Source organism: Puma concolor, chromosome E4, assembly GCF_028749965.1.
Source record: "Puma concolor isolate L17-30 chromosome E4, mPumCon1.1.hap2, whole genome shotgun sequence".
NCBI classification, from domain to species: domain Eukaryota; kingdom Metazoa; phylum Chordata; class Mammalia; order Carnivora; family Felidae; genus Puma; species Puma concolor.
Window position 1 is genome coordinate 60,503,273 of NC_141683.1, and position 16,954 is coordinate 60,520,226.

At 51.1% G+C, this 16,954-nt stretch overlaps 1 protein-coding gene across 1 annotated transcript in view; it reads left to right on the plus strand.

Annotated features, from left to right (window-relative positions):
• The window catches only part of GPA33 (glycoprotein A33), a 35,779-nt gene extending 24,308 nt beyond the window's left edge, over window positions 1-11,471 (plus strand). The window contains exons 5-8 of the mRNA XM_025926230.2: window positions 3,720-3,872; window positions 9,598-9,717; window positions 10,415-10,538; window positions 10,980-11,471. Of these exons, the coding sequence (XP_025782015.2) occupies window positions 3,720-3,872; window positions 9,598-9,717; window positions 10,415-10,538; window positions 10,980-11,112 (530 nt within the window). The 3' untranslated portion in view covers window positions 11,113-11,471. The remainder of the gene's footprint in view (window positions 1-3,719; window positions 3,873-9,597; window positions 9,718-10,414; window positions 10,539-10,979) is intronic.
• The last annotated feature ends 5,483 nt before the right edge of the window (window positions 11,472-16,954 follow it).

Genomic DNA, 16,954 nt, shown 5'->3' on the forward strand with positions numbered 1-16,954 from the left:
CAAGTACACAGAGCTCAAGGAGCTCTGCTCGCCCGCTGTCTCCCAGTGTAGCGACCTTGATCCAAACACATATAAGGGCGTCTGGTGATCCCTCCCCTCTTAAAAATACTAATAAGAAAAAAAAAGAGAGAGGGAGAGAAACTAAAAAAGAAATTCAGTGGTGTCCCTAGGTTTTATGCTTGTGCGCGTTTACTTCCAGCTCGGTCCCCGACTGACCGAATTTGTAGCCTAACACGTAGCACTTCCTGCTGCCCTAGCCCTGAGCGCCCTCGAAGCCCCCCCCGCAGTTCCAGCAAGTGGGTGCAGCGTCCCCCGTCCCTGGACGGAACATGCAGCCCGTTCCAATTGAGGCTTTGTAAACAATGTTGCAACAAACCGTTCTGTGCGCATAGCTCTTCGTTTTTTATCTGCATCAGCTCCCGGGAGAGAGAGAGCACCAAGCCAAGAAAACGCGCATTTTTCGCTGGTTTCTATTCTGCACTGCTTATTGCCTGGTAGCCCCCGGCTGAATCCCTCGCTTCCCCTGGTCCTCTTCTGGCTGATTCTGTCTCCTTCCGGCTTCCCTTAAGCAGCTCCCGTGTTCAGCGGCCAACGCGCGCTGGTTCGGGGCTGGGCACCCAGCCGTCACCTTAGTGTGAACGTCCGCCTCCTCCCTCCCCTCTCAGGGCCAGCTTCATTGTAAAACGGGGACTGGCTAGCTGGAAGGGCAAAAGATACAGTTTAATCTGGGAAGGTGGAACTCGGTGAAACCAACGTTTTGCTTTCAAACAGAGGAAGAGAGCGCGAAAGAAAGTGAGAAATCATTTTGTACCAAAGGTTAAGGAATCCCATAAAAATCTTAAAAAAAAAAAAAAAAAAGTTTCCAAATGCCTTTGCCACTGGGTTATTTTTAGGCAGAAGGGCTTTAATTATACGGGGCCGCCCCCTCGGGCCGGGTGACCTCACCGTAAACACCGAGCAGAGAGCTTCCGGACGGAGGCGGAGCCCACGGAGCTGGTCACCGAGCGGGGGAAGCCACCTGGCCCGGGGGCGGGACAGCCCGTCTCCCCGGCCTCTGGCTCCCCCTGGCGTCCTCAGCGGGAGGTGCAGGCCGTGGAGCGACGCGGTGCCCTAGCGCCCCGGGCTGGCCCCCCCAGCGCTCCAGCTCCTGAAATCCTTCCAGCTACAAACTGGGGGGAAGGACGAGCCCACCCAGAACCCGAGATCTCCGGGAGCCCCGCAGGCCTCACAGCCGCGCAGCGGGCGGAGGGACTATTTGAACTAGAGCTGACTCGAGGCCCTAGCTAGTTCGCATGGGGTGGGGGCTGGGGAGGGAACCCTTAGAGAAGGGTCTGGACACAGTGAGGGCGGGTGTGCCTAGGCTGGGTTGAGGCGGGAGGGCAGCTTGGGGGCTGAGGTTAGTGGCCCCGGGGTGACAAATACTGACACATTCCTCCGGAAGGCTGGCCTCCTAGGCGCTGGTTGGTCTCTTGTCATCTCTTCTGCCTCCGGAGTGAGTTAAGGATTTGCCTTGATAATTTCCCCTAGCAAAGCTAGCCTCCGGTTTGTTTAGATTGCTTTTCTATGCTCCTTTGCCTCGGACCCTTGTCTCCCCTTTTTTGTCTTGGATCCCAGAGAGAAACCTGGACACAGAGGGGCCTGGCTACGTTTATGCGCACTTCGTATGACGCTGCTTGTTGTGACACTTCTCAGGGGATACTGTATTTTCGGCCAGCTCTCTGTGAAATAAAGTTTTAGTCCCTTGGTAAAGGCATACTGGGCAACAGGGTGATGCTTTTGATGAGTGGAGAGGGATGTTCCTGTACCTCTGGAGAGTGCAGAGGCAAAGCTTGGCTCCCCAGCCCTGACCTAGAGCCAGTCTCTTGGGAAGCCGTGTTCCCCCCCCCCCCTCCCCCCGGGTACCTGCTTGCTGGGCCAGCAGAGAGGAGGGCTCCTTGTCAGGGCGGTGAAGGCAGCAGCCTCTTCCTTCCCGGGCTGCTTCATTCCTGGCGCCTGAACCAAGATGTAAGAAGCCTGTTCTTGAACTTCGGGCCTCTTAGGTTTAGGGGCTGTCCAACCGGGCTGGCATAGGGGAGCACCTGTAATGTGTTCCATGCTTGTCCCACACCTGGCTGTCCCTCCCTAAGGCAGCAGGAGATGTGGGTCACACCTACAAACCCCCTGACTGTTTCAGAGAAAAACTGGTTCTGGTTGGCAGGGAGAGGTGCATTCTGGGTAGCTTCCCCCAGCAACTCCTGGTGGGGCTACGCAAGACCGGAAGGCAGTCTCCACGTTCCGTGACCACTCAGTGCAGCACTATTTCCTGGGCAAGGGTCTAAAGAAAGAGGTGGAGGGGACAGGCCTGCCACACAGCAGTTCAGTAATAGCCCTCTGCACTGCGTGTCTTCCTCTTCCCTGCCCCAAGGACACTGCCTGAAACCTCACGCATACTTGATGCTTCTTCCTGCCTCAGAGCCTTTGCACATGCTGTTCCCTCTGTGTGGAGTGCCCTCACCTCTCTGACCACCACCATCTCCATTATTGGCCTTGTTTAGTCTCATTCTTCCTTCAGGTCCCAGCCCAGGGTGCGATGGGGTCAGAGTCCCTTCCCTACCCTAGCAGCCTTGCCTCCTGCCTGGTCATTGGCCAATTACTTGTCTCTCGTCCCCACCGGATTCCTTGAACACAGGAAGTCGCTCACTATGTCGTCCCAGTGCCCGGCGGTAGCAGACATAATAGGTGCCCAATATGGTTTGTAGAATGAACCCCCCTACACGGTGGTAGTTAGTGCCGAGTGAAAAACACCGGCTTAAGGTCTTCAGGAATTATGGGAGATCAGGTTAGGATTGAGTTCAGGGGGGCTGTTGGTTTTTGGAGCCTCCTTTCTGTAGGCTTCCCTTTCCCTGTCTCTGCCTCTCTGTCCAGCCACCCCCCCCTTCTGTCCTCATTTTCCACCCAGAATGCAACTCTGCTGCCCCCTGGGGTTTTTCCAATCACCCAGTTGCTCCGAGCAGTTGCGTTTTATCAGCAAAACATGGGACAAGGGTCATGCTTAACACAAAGGGAATATTCCTAAGAAGTTTGAATTGAAGGGCTCCAGAGAGAGGGGTTTTCCCCTAATCCAGGGGTGGGCAGATGTGGCCAAATCCAGCCTGGGCCGGTTCATACATGGCCTGCAAACTAAGAATGGTTTTTGTGTGTATAAAGCTTTATTTAAAAAGTCGAAGCAGTGACAGAGCGCAATGTGGCTCACAAAGTCCAAAATATTACCTTTGACCCTTTACAGAAAAAGTCTATTGTCCCCTTGTCTTACACATGGGAACACTGAGGGATTGCAAGATTTCCCTAAAATGGCACAGATGAGCCAACATTAGGGGGAACTTGAATGGGCTGGTGGAGAGAGCACTGGAAGTGGAAGTCAGATGACCTGGGTTCTAGTCCCACCAGGCTCTTGCCTAGTCTTCTCTCTGGGCCTCAGTGTCACCCACCTTTATAACAGTGGTGACTCTAATCTTGCACTCAGGATGCTTCCTGTGGCACTGCCTCTCTGTGATGGTGACAGGCCACGGAGGAGACATTTCGGGCTGCACTGACCTTCCAGCAGTATTTGTCACCACCAGGCTATGAACTTCTCCACCTGAGAACAAACAAAGCAGTATGTGTGTATTTCTGGGGCAGGAGGTGGCTGTCCCCAAGTCCCGCCTGATTCATGCCTTCTCTTTGGTCCTTCGCCTACACAGTCCTACCCTCCAAACCAGAGTGCGGCATCGAGGGAGAGGCCATCATTGGGAACAACATTCAGCTGACCTGCCAATCAAAGGAGGGCTCTCCTGCCCCTCAGTACAGCTGGAGGACCTACGACATCCTGAACCAGGAGCGGCCAGCCCCACCAGGTAACAGGGAAGACGGCGGGGAAGACAGGTGCCCCCGCCCACCCCAAAATGCAGGTGATTGGCTGAGGCTGACCAATCAGGCCCCTCTGAAGGCCGTCCCTTTCCCCCACCCTGCAGTCAGCCTTTGATATCTTGCAGCATCTCTAAGTTAACTCATTGATAATACCCATCTTATAGGTTGTTGTGGGAAATAAACGTGACTCATGTAAAGCACTCAGTGGAAGCACATAGTAAATGTTCATTTGTTATCTTCATTCCCCGCAACTCAATTCTCTTGAATGAGCGTGTCTGGATAACCACTCTGTGCAAAAGCACTGAGGAGAGGAGGGTTTTAATTTTGACTACGGTCATGCCCTGAAGGATACATTTGAGGCCCCCAGTCTAACTCTATGGCTCCACTCAAGGGTGGGAATTTCTCATACCCATTCCAGATCCAGGCTGGTTCATCTTAGATTCCGCTGAACCTCAGCTTCCCAAACCTGGCCCCTGTTTATGGGCGTGCCCACCCACATGACCAGGTCCGCTGTAAGGGTCCCACATTCTCCGAAAAAGAGACGGTAGGTTCAGCTGTGGTTGCCTGGAGACCAGCTTTGTACTGGGAAGCTTGGTATTTGACCTTTGGTCAGGAAACAAACTGAAAAGAAAAAGTCCCCCGTCCCTGGGCTCAACATGCAGCCCGTTCCAAACAGGAATTTCAGCCCTGACCTCGACACTTTGTAGCTGTAAGTCACTTACAGCCCCTCTGACACTTATCCTCATCTGGAAAACCAGGATGATTGTTATACCACCTTCCCTGAGGGCTGTAAGGAGGATAAGAGGAGATCCCATGTGTGATAGTTCTGAACATCCTTGGTAAACCCCAACCCAGTCAGCTGAGCGTCATGAACTGATGGAGTAGGGATTGGGGTATCAGTGAAGGAGGGAAGGGTAATTCTGGGGGCTAGAGCCCTTTAGGGGAGGAGGTTCTTGAAAGGTTGAGGGGTGGGCACAGGCCCCGCAGCCAGGGAGGATCTTGAGGGTCCTGGATGAGAGGTGGCAGCCCGAGCTTGCGGAGAAGCCATAGGATCGGGGTTGGGGGGGGGGGACGAATGGAGAGCGGCCGGGAACGGGAAAGCTAAATCTTGCCAATTCGACATCAGGGCCCCTGGGAGACCAGGGTTCCTCGGTGGGGAAATCTCTCTCCAGCAGGAGCCCTGGGAAGTGGGAGGCTGACTTCCCATTGCGTCCCCCTTGTTGCCCACAAGGTGCCGCCACTGCAGCGGAAACGTTAGCTTTAGCGGACTTTCAGAAAACTGTGCTAGGTCCTTTCCAAGAGGAAAAGGGGCTTGGGAGCCCCAAGTCAGGATAAGAACAGGTCTTGTGGCACTGGATATGCACTGGTTAATCCCAGAGCAGTTTCTAATGTCCACCGTTCCCTTTGAGGAACAAGGCCCGGAGCCCAAAGCTGGCCTCTGATAACCGGAAGGTCCTAGGAGACACTCTAAAGTCTTCTGTCCTGATCTGTCTGCAATGTGCTGTGTATACCTTATACGTAGACCGCATCTCTCACTCTGAGGAGTGGGATTCTGATAGGGGCTATAGACCCCCTAAGTATTCCCAGGGTCATAGAGCATTTCCCAAAGTGTGTTCCTTCTAGATGCCTCTTAAAAAAAAAATTGGGTTAGTTTACAAAATAAGACCGTTAATACTATAACCCCCATTTTTTTTTATTTTTTAAATGTAATTTATTGTCAAATTGGCTTCCATACAATACCCAGTACTCATCCCAACAGGTGTCTTCCTCCATGCCCATCACCCACTTTCCCCTCTCCCCCACACCCCCATCCACCCTCAGTTTGTTCTCTGTATTTAAGAGTCTCTTATGGTTTGCCTCCCTCCCTCTCTGTGACTATTTTTTCCCCTTCCTTTCCCCCATGGTCTTCTTTTAAGTTTCTCAAGATCCACATATGAGTGAAAACATATGATAATGTGTCCTTCTCTGACTGACTTATTTCAATCAGCATAATACTCTCCAGTTCCATCCACGTTGCTGCAAATGGCAGGGTTTCATTCTTTCTCATTGCCAAGGAGCATTCCATTGTATATAGAAGCCATAACTTCTTTATCCATTTGTCAGTTGATGGACATTTAGGCTCTTTCTGTAAATTGGCTATTGTTGAGAGTGCTGCTGTAAACATTGGGGTCCAAGTGCCCCTACACATCAGCACTCCCGTATCCCTTCTATAACGCCCATTTTATGGATACGCGGTGCTCATTAGCATATTAGAAGCTCTAAGAGTTGTGTTCTTCAAAAACGGATTTAACCCTCTCTTGATGATGTCTAAAATTGTTAGGTCATGGACCCCTTTCTTTTTTTTTTTTTTTTTAATTTTTTTTTCAACGTTTTTATTTATTTTTGGGACAGAGAGAGACAGAGCATGAACGGGGGAGGGGCAGAGAGAGAGGGAGACACAGAATCGGAAACAGGCTCCAGGCTCTGAGCCGTCAGCCCAGAGCCCGACGCGGGGCTCGAACTCCCGGACCGCGAGATCGTGACCTGGCTGAAGTCGGACGCTTAACCGACTGCGCCACCCAGGCGCCCCTCATGGACCCCTTTCTTAGCACCGTATGTGAATGTCACATGTAAGCAATATTCCAGAAAACACTCGGAGGTATATGAGACTATATAGGAGAGAGGAGGTAGCATTTTATAGAGAGTGAGCGTCCAGAAATACTGCTGTGGGCTTCAAGGGAAGAATCTAAAGAAAGTGCATGGGGAAAGATTGGAAGAAAATAACCCAAATCACCAGCTGTTATTTCTAGCTGGTGAGATTATAGATGATTTTATTTTATTCTCTGCTCTTTTTTTTTTTTTTTTTTTAATTTTTTTTTTTCAACGTTTATTTATTTTTTTGGGACAGAGAGAGACAGAGCATGAACGGGGGAGGGGCAGAGAGAGAGGGAGACACAGAATCGGAAACAGGCTCCAGGCTCCGAGCCATCAGCCCAGAGCCCGACGCGGGGCTCGAACTCCCGGACCGCGAGATCGTGACCTGGCTGAAGTCGGACGCTCAACCGACTGCGCCACCCAGGCGCCCCTATTCTCTGCTCTTTATACCGGCTTTCCCTGCCCCTTCGGATGAGTTTAAACTCCCTTACTGTAAACCCAAATAGCATTTCTGCTTTGAACTCTAATCACCCTGTGGTCGCCCTGGTTTCACATCTAGCATTTTCTTACCAGGAGGACACAGACCCTCCTCATCTTGTTTTGAGCTGATGCGAGCAGCCTCTGAAGATTTTCTGGACTGGACTGAATTGAAATAATAGCTTAATGTTATGTACAAAGTCTTATAACGAACATACGTTGTTTTTAGAATGTATATGTATTTTTGAAGACAACCGTCAGTTGCTCCAGGGAGTTCTAGACCTAAAACAGGACCTTTGTGACGCTTGGTCATTTCTTAATTTTGCTACCTTGGGCAGGTACCTTGGCTTCTCTGAGCCTCCAGTTACCTCTGTGACATTGGAGATGGAAATATTTGGTCCGCCGTCCAGACACGATTGTTAAAAAAAATCGTAGGAAATCGTCCTTGAGGAAGTCTACCGGGTAGCACATCCAGACCAGGAAAATCCACACCAAGCGACTATCTTGCCAGAGCGTGGAGGCGGGGCAGGGGCTGGTCTGGACACCAGGAGAATTGGCAAGAGATAAAGCTAGTGTGTTGGGGCGCCTGGGTGGCGCAGTCGGTTAAGCGTCCGACTTCAGCCAGGTCACGATCTCGCGGTCCGTGAGTTTGAGCCCCGCGTCAGGCTCTGGGCTGATGGCTCAGAGCCTGGAGCCTGTTTCCGATTCTGTGTCTCCCTCTCTCTCTCTGCCCCTCCCCCGTTCATGCTCTGTCTCTCTCTGTCCCAAAAAAAATAAATAAAAAAACGTTGAAAAAAAAAATTAAAAAAAAAAAAAAAAAAAAAAGCTAGTGTGAATGCAGGACCAGATCTGTAACCCTGTGATCATATTAAGAAGCCTGGCCTTTGCTATTTTTAAGTTTTAATTTCAATTCCAGTTAGTTAACATACAATGTTATATGAGTTTCAAGTATAAACTATAGTGATTCAACAATTCCGTACAACATCCAATGCGCATCGCCACAAGTACACTTCTTAATCCCCATCACCTCTTTAACCCACCCCACACCCTCTTCCCTTCTGTTGCCCATCAATTTGTTCTCTATTAATAATAGCCTGTTTCTTGATTTCTCGCTCTCTCTTTCCTCTTCGCTCATTTGTTTTGTTTCTTTTTGTTAATGTTTCTTTATTTTTGATAGAGAGAGAGACATACAGAGTGTGAGTGAGGGGAGGGCAGAGACAGAGAGGAAGACACAGAATCCGAAGCAGGCTCCAGGCTCTGAGCTGTCAACCCAGAGCCCGATGCGGGGCTCGAGCTCACGGACCGTAAGATCGTGACCTGAGCTGAAGTCGGGCGCTTAACTGACTGAGCCACCCAGGCGCCCCTCATTCGTTTTGTTTCTTAAATTTCACGTATGTGGAAAACAGGATGGCGTTTCCTCAGAAAGTTAAAGTATTTACCCAAAGAATACAAAAACACGAATTCAAAGGGATACGCGCACCCCTACGTTTATAGCAGCATTGTTGACAATAGCCAAGATATTGAAGCAGCCCAAGTGTCCATTGATTGTTGAATGGATAAGAAGAGATACATAAATATATATATATATATATATATATATATATATATATATATAATGGATTATATATATATTGGATTATATATATATATATATATGTATATAATTCGGCCATAAAATGAATGACATCTTGCCATTTGCAATGGATGGACCTACAGTGTAATGCTAAGTGAAATAAGTCAGAGAAAGCCAGGACCTGTTACTGGAGCTGGTAGGCCACCTCTGAGCAGTGCTGTGACTAGATCCTGCTTGCCATGTCAGATGTCTCCTCTGGATGAAACGGAACCACCTGGTGGCAGCAGAATCTTATGAGGTTGACTCTGCAGCAAATTAGACGGAAAGGTCTCTCACTCTCCACTCCAAACAGCAGTTATGACGAAGCGTCTTTGAGGACAGGAAGCACGTGTAAGCATAAAGCTCTCCCTTTCCAGGTGAAGAAACCCACAGGATCACAGATTCAGCAAGACGGTGTCTCATGAGGACAACTGGACCGTTCTTGATTTCTTAGAGACTTCTCCCATGAGTCCAAGCTAAGGGATTCGGTTTCTGAAGATCATAAAAGTGGTTACAGCCACATTTTCTACTTACAAAGCATTTTCATGTCATGCCTAACGTATTTTATGTTTCCTGAGCACTTGCAATACACTAGGCATTCTGCTGTGGGCTTGTATCGATTAGTACCTCATTTTATGCTCACAATTACCGTGTGCGCCGCGGATTATGACTATTTCCATTTGTAAATAAAGAAGCTAAGGTTCAGTGCACCTAAATTCCTGGGCCAAAGCCGCAAAATTAATCAGTGGCGGAACCAGGCTGCGAACCCAGGGGGTTTGAATTCTAAGCACTTCAGAATTGCGCTTCTGGCCTGCAGTTGTTCTAGAAGGCCCGGAGGTGGACATTTGGTCCACCTTACGGACGAGGCTCAGACAAGTTCAGTGGCAATTCCTAGGAATCCACCTAGGAATTCAGGCTTCCGAAATCCCAGCTGTTTCCACTGAACTGCGTTGACCGGTCTCCTCACCCTGACTGTCCTTCCTTCCCAGTCACAGGCCAGACTTTGTCTCTGAAGAACATCTCCACAGACATGTCGGGTTATTACATCTGCACCTCCAGAAATGAGATGGGGGAGAAGTCCTGTAACATCACTGTGGCTGTCAGACCTCGTAAGAGCAGTTTGGGCGTGGGGGGAGGGAGAAGGGTAAGGGGGGTGGACGAAGGCCAGGAGATCACTGGCTTGGGGTGGGAAGAGGCAGCTGAGGGAGACCCTGTGGAGGTGAGTTGGGGCAGCCTCTTTAGGGTCACCGGCTGGCAGGGTAGCTGGGGTGACCTCGGCCAGACGCTCCTGTCCCAGGCTCCCTTGTCTAGAGGCCAGTCCTGTTCCCTTGGTTTTTTGGAAGAGAGCCTCAGACTGACTTCTGGAGACCTGCTCAGTCCCGCCTGCCCTTAGGGCTGCTCGGTGGCTATGGGGAGGTGCCCAGAGTCAGCTGCCACAGAGTCTGGACCTTACCCGGTCACCCTGACCGGTAGCTAGAGAGGGCCTGGCATGGCTGACAACTGAGGACGTTTCAGGAGCCTGGGTAGCCCAGGAAGTGTTGGGACCCAAGTCGATTGGCCTGTGTATCTTTGTATACACCTCCATCCTGAAGAGTGTTTCCCAGCCCCACCTGGTCACCTTCCTACAAGGCCATGCCTCATGGAGTGTTACTAGAAGCTGGCTGCGCTGGCCCCTCGGCCGGGAGGGGGACTGGGCCTTTCCAGAGGAATCCCTCAGCACGGTTCGTCATCGTCAGCTCTGCTCACGCCCCCAGAGCCTGGGCTTCTGGCCTGGGAGGTGCACCTGCCCTGCTCTGTGTCTTGCAGCCTCCATGAACGTGGCCTTGTATGCGGGCATTGCGGGGGGCCTGGCTGCAGCCATCATTGTCATCGGCATTGTCGTCTACTGCTGCTGTTGCCGGGGGAAGGACGAGGCCAAGGACACAAGGCAGTGAGTGTCTGGGGACACCCGTTGGCGAGGGTCTGAGCAGTGTGGGGGGAAGGGGAAGCGTCACAGCTCCTCATGGCCTCTTCCAGTCATGCCAGCACTGGGCACAGCTGTCCCCAGGTGGCGTTGCAGGCCTGGTACCTGACTCCAAGGCCCCTGGTTCCCCAGGCTTCCTGTGGCCTGTGCAGGGACAAGCTTGGGGTTGAGCCCCTGCCACCGTCTGGCCCCTCCTTGTCTAGTGGAGCCGGCCTGTTCCCGTGACACCCTGAGCTCATGAGCAGAGCAAATCTGTGCCCCCTGCCCGTCCTGCAGCCCAGTGTCCCTTTGCATCTGGAGGAGTAGGGACGGCAGGTCCCGTGGCTCTCTTCCCACGCAGGGCACTAGGCCCACCTCCCCGACGCCAGAACGAGGGCAAACCCTTCCCCTCTGTCCTCGTGCCCGCAGGAATCGGGTGGCCTACCAGAAGCCTCCAGAGCAGCTGAGAGAGCTTCAGACGGGGAGGGAAGAGGAGGACAACTACAGGCAAGAAGACGAGAGGAACTACGGGCGGGAGTCCCCGGGCCACGCTGACCGGTGACTGGAGCACACTGCAGGCTGGGGTCGGGGGAAGATTGCGGTTCATGCCTCTGCTCCTGCCTCCCGTCTCCTCACCCATTTTTCTGGCCCTCCGTCCCCGTCATGGATGGGATGCCTCTTCCCCATATCATCTGCTGGAGGACCTGGCTAAGGGGATCTCGCTCGTGACTGACCCTGCCAAGTGCCCTCACCCAGGAAGTGACCTCTCCCTGCCGCCCGCCTAGCTCAGGGCCCTGGACCTCACCCTGGACCAGGCCACAGCCCCACCTTCCTCTGGAGCCGGGAGGGGGGGGCTCCCAAGGCACAGCATGGAGCCGGGCGCTCCCTCGATTGGCCTCAGGAGGGCAGTGGCTGCCAACAGGTGCACACAGGGGGGCGCCTCGGAGCGCCTGCCTGTGTGGGTATTTGTTGAATAAAAGAGAGAATGAGTCCAGGAAGGACTCCCTGTGATTTATCCGCCCTAAGTGAAAACTCCTGCTTCGGGACCCACTTTGGCCTCCGGCTCCCCCGCCCCCCGCCCCAGATTTCCCATGCACTCCAGAAACTGCAACCTCCAACCCACTGCATGCTTCCTCAGGGATTCCTGGCTTTCTCTCTCTGCCTGGGATGCCCATGCAGTTCCTCTCCCTCTCCGCCCGTCCCAGCAGGCCCATCTCAAATCCCAGGGACTCCGGATCGTCCCACACATGGGAACAATCTTGTCACCTTGTCCCACACTCATCATGGGCCACACGGCCGTTACCTGGGCATTAGTCTCTCCCTATGCTGACGTCTGAGCTACCCCAGCCGCATGACCCACCTGGCAGGTGCTCACCCCAGCTGAAGTCGGGTCCCTGCTTTGATAGGTTGAGTCTCCCCCTCTGTGGTCTCTGCGATATGTTTGTAGATTCACAACTCCCACCCAAACCCCCTTGCCAGTTTAGGGAAGGAAGTACGCACTGCTTTAAGTGAACGCATATGTGTGCACACGGGGCAGCTTGTTCGCAGTAGGTCCCACATTCTCACATCACGATCACTCCTCTCAAGGCCGGAATAACAGGCATGGCCACCCCTGCTTCCTGATGCCTAACCCTGGCCCTGCCTGGCCCTGGCTCCGCTCTGCTGGTGGGTGGTCATCGTGCCACAACTCCTCTGCTGGCTGGGAGCTCACGAGACGTGTCCCGGCCTAGAGCTCGAGGACCCCTGGCTAGTCTCACCCAGATGCAGTTTCCTACTAAGTAAACATCCCTGTCTTTTCTGGGCGATCAGAAAACCAATTCTGTAAATCTGTCATCTATTTGTGATTTAAAAAATTTATATATATATATATATATATATATATATATATATGGTTGTTAAATTCATTGCTTCATTCAAAGTGCTATCAGTAATAATAAACTTGTTAGTGGAAATTCTTATTTCTTTTTTAACGTGGGGCTTGTTCCCACCAAGGTAAATCTTGTGTCTCATGGGTTTGTGTCTACTTACTGTATACATCATCTGCTTCCGAGGGGAGGGAGGCGACGTGATGCCTGAGACTAGAGGGTCAGATCCTGTGGGTCCCATTGCCCATGGCCATAGGAGGGTCAGGCTGTCTCTAGTGGTTGCTAGGGACAGGACAGAATCATACCAGGGAGCCGAGAGACACTACAGGTAAAGCGTTGGACAGACCATGGCGGGCCTCGGCAGTCAGTTTCCGGGCTTCAGGGAAAATGGTGGAGATGGTTATACCCAAAACGGCGCCCTCCCGGGAGAGAGGAGAAAACAGTTCTCCTGCTCTAGCCGTCAGAGAGAACAGGTGGCTCTCCCTCCTCAAAGCAGCATGATCCACAGTTGCTTCTCGCCTCTGACATTGTCTCTTCTGCTGCATGTTCAAAGTTCTCTCTTCCGTGTCCCTTCCCATGGCGACCTGTGCTCCCTCCTGTCCCAGCATCTGTTGCCATATGGTCTGTTTCTACCTAGGCCTTACGATTTATGAGGACAGGAACCGAGTCTCATTCGTGGCCTGGCACATGTTGACACTTGGTCAGTGTTTGCAGAATAAATGATGTGTGGTATCAATGCATCTTGCCCAAGGTCATCTCCTGGTCTTCTAGATACTTGGAGGCATCTTCCAGTCCTTATGGTGCAAGGCTGTACCAGCAGCATGTTCTTGAGGTAGCTGTGGAAGGGCAGGTGTCCACCTCCTCTGATTTGGGCTGGCTTGTCTCTCTGCCTCTGGAAAGGCTCTGAAGGTTCATGTGCTTTAGCCCCAGGCTTGAGTAAGAAAATAGGGGAAATCAGGGCCCACTGCATTAATTCAATGGCCTTAACCTAATGCATTAATTCAATAACAAGCCTTTTGTGAGCACGTACTATGGACCAAGCACTCTGCTGGATGCAGGGTATATTAAGGTCACTAAGACACTCTTAGGAGGAGTGACAGACAGGAACACATGTACATGAGACGGAGAAGATGCCATAGGGACACACTGGGGACCCTCAGGGAGTTCAAGAAAGCTCCAAAGAGGAGGTGACGTTTGGGTTGCATCTTGAAGGAAGATGAGTGGTTTTGTAAGGGGGAGAGGGGTGGTGCTGACACGTCCACACTCCAGTGTGGGGCTCTATTACTTGAGTCTCAAATCACATTACCAGCTGGCAAGGCCACCGCCTCCCGCTGAATTTATTTCAATCCAGAAACTCAACGGCAATTAGATCGTTGCAGGTTCTCTTATGGTCAGACCCAGCTGATACAGTCTCCTCAGGCTGTCAGGCACTCCCTTCCCAATTTGTGGTTTCTGGCCGACAGTTCAAAGACTTGTGGTGCTTGAGAAGAGAGACAAAGGCCACCAGTGACCTGGTGTCTCAACAACACGTGAGACAGTTTTTCATACAATCCTTATTTACGGCTTCAAACACGAAGGCACGTGGCAAGATGAGGCATGCGTATTATCACCTAAGGAAGGACTCTGGCTGCCCAGAGACGTCCCTTCAAAGTAGCATGAACCTCGGTAAATCGGCCACTCTTCGGGGTCTTGTTCTTTTTTTTTTTTTTAATTTTTTTTTTCAACGTTTTATTTATTTTTGGGACAGAGAGAGACAGAGCATGAACGGGGGAGGGGCAGAGAGAGAGGGAGACACAGAATCGGAAACAGGCTCCAGGCTCCGAGCCGTCAGCCCAGAGCCTGACGCGGGGCTCGAACCCACGGACCGGGAGATCGTGACCTGGCTGAAGTCGGGCGCTTAACCGACTGCGCCACCCAGGCGCCCCGTCGGGGTCTTGTTCTTAAGTTGCTTTTGTGCACTCCCACGTAGCACTGGCTTGCAAAGGCAGAGTGACATTAACCAACCTCACAGAGCTTGATGGACAATACTAATAGCAAACACTCAGGTAGGACTTGCCCTGGGCCAGCCACTGTTGCAAACACTTTCTATATAGCTCTCATAATCCTCAAGGCAACTTGGAGAGCTAGGTGCTATTATTATCCCCATGTTACAGTCGAGGAAGCTGAAGCACAGTGAGTTTTAGCAATTTGAATAAACACAGAATGTCACTGTGCTATTTGCAGTGTTAAGCACACCAGACTTTCTGTCTACCTACCCCAGGCATTCTCACCCCATGAGTCCCATGCTCTCGGTTGCTTCTTGAACATGGAATCAGAACGAGGGAAGCAAGTTACGTTCAAAGAGCCATGTGCGTCACCAGGCATCGTGTTATCTGGGGGGACTGTGAAAGATTCGCCGGCCTTTCCCCATCCCTGGGGTTCTGGCTCAGGACCCTGAGCGTAGGCAGGGGTGGTGCCTAGTCCCTACTGGAAAGTGCTGTCCTGTGGGAAGGACCTCCTCGGGGACACTCAGCTATTGGCTCTTGAGTTTGTTCCTGGAGACTGGCTCTCTTCTGGCCAATTTCCGGAAAGGTCTTTCTACCCTTTCTGTTACAGATGAGGAAACCGAGGCTCAGGGAGATAAGCTCATCTGAGTTAACATAGGTAGTAGGATTAGACTCAGTTCTGTCTGATTCTGAAGGCCATGTCCTTTCTCCTTGACCACATTTCCTCCTGACCCCATGCATGTGTACAGGATGACTGAATGGGGAAAAAAAGCAGGGATGAAGAAAGAGTTATGGGCTTTTTGCTTGTTTTAAATTTGTATATGGGAATTGTTATCTACTATAATACAGACATTTCAGATATAACACTATATGTGCATTTCTGAAGACCTTTGCATTCTGCAAAATCACACACTAAAAATATTAGGGCTTATAAGAAAATTAGGGTAAGAGGCAGACCACAGAAAACCAGTGGAATTTCGTAACTGAATCACTTTTAAGACAACAATCCCAGAAAAAAATACAGTGGGGCTAAATCTATGCTGTTAACAGCAAGTATCTCATCAAACTTCCGCCCTCAAACCCTTTTGATGTTCATTTCTATAGCAACCAACTTATCAAAATTTTAAAAATGACCCAGGCGGGCCGCCTGGGTGGCTCTGTCAGTTAAGCGTCAGACTTCAGCTCAGGTCATGATCTTACAGTTCATGGGTTCGAGCCTCGCGTCAGGCTCTGTGCTGACAGCGCAGAGCCTGGAGCCTGCTTCGGATTCTGTGTCTCTGTCTCTCTCTCTGTCCCTTCCCTACTCAGGCTCTGTCTCTCTCTCTCAAAAATAAAATAAACATTACAAAAAAAATTTTTTTAAATGACCCAGGCAATTCATCTGGCTGTAGAATTGGGGAAGGGAAGTCTCCCTTTAAAAATTTTTGGCTTTGGGGCGCCTGGGTGGCGCAGTCGGTTAAGCGTCTGACTTCAGCCAGGTCACGATCTCGCGGTCCGTGAGTTCGAGCCCCGCGTCAGGCTCTGGGCTGATGGCTCGGAGCCTGGAGCCTGTTTCCGATTCTGTGTCTCCCTCTCTCTCTGCCCCTCCCCCGTTCATGCTCTGTCTCTCTCTGTCCCAAAAAAATAAATAAAAAACTTTGAAAAAAAAATTAAAAAAAAAAAAATAAAAAATAAAAATTTTTGGCTTTTATCCTGTGTGTTGATTTCTGGCTATGTGCCTATCTTTGTACTCGAGTTCTCCTGTTGGCATATGGTTATATCCTGCCTTTGCCAGTTGTGGGAAGGGGCCAGGATATATTGCAAGGTGGCTTACCATTAGATCATCTTTTATAAAACCAATCCTTCCTTTTTTTTTTTTTTTTTTTAATAGCACAAGGTAAGTGTCTTTTGTATTAATCAGCTTGAGGCAAGTTATGGGATGGTAACCACCTACGATCTCAGCGGCTCACAACTACAAAGGGTTATTTCTTGCTCACATTGTGTGGGATCCCAGGTTAGCTCAGGGATGCTGCACTTCCTGATTGTGGGATGCAGGCTGAAGATCAACCCAGCTCTTGGGACCTTGCTGGTCTCAAAGGCAGAGGGAGAAGAAAATGACCGACACTGAGAAGACTCATACGGCTTCTGGGCTTCTGCTCGGCAGGGGCCGCCACTCCCCTGGCTCCGATTTCGTCGCACGGAGCGAATCACGTGGCTCCTCCGGGACACGGGCCCACCATCCTTCTCAGGGAGAAGCGGTGAATATCGTTCAGCGGTGAACTGAACGATCACACCATCTACTCCACCTTCACTGTCGCCTCCTGGGCGCTCACGACTTCCCCGTACGGTTTAACCCAAAGCAAAGTGAATCGATTCTTGAAATCACTTACCCTGAAGCCACTTCCTGAATGAAAGGAAGGCACTTGCGCAGTTACATTTAGCTTTTTTTTTTTATTAAGGCCACCATGTATTGTGTAGGCTTTGTCTTTCGTCGTGGTAAAGCTTATTCCTCATGTCTGGGAAAGCCATCACCTCACCAAGGCCCACAAGACAAGGGGAGAGAAGGGGGTGAACC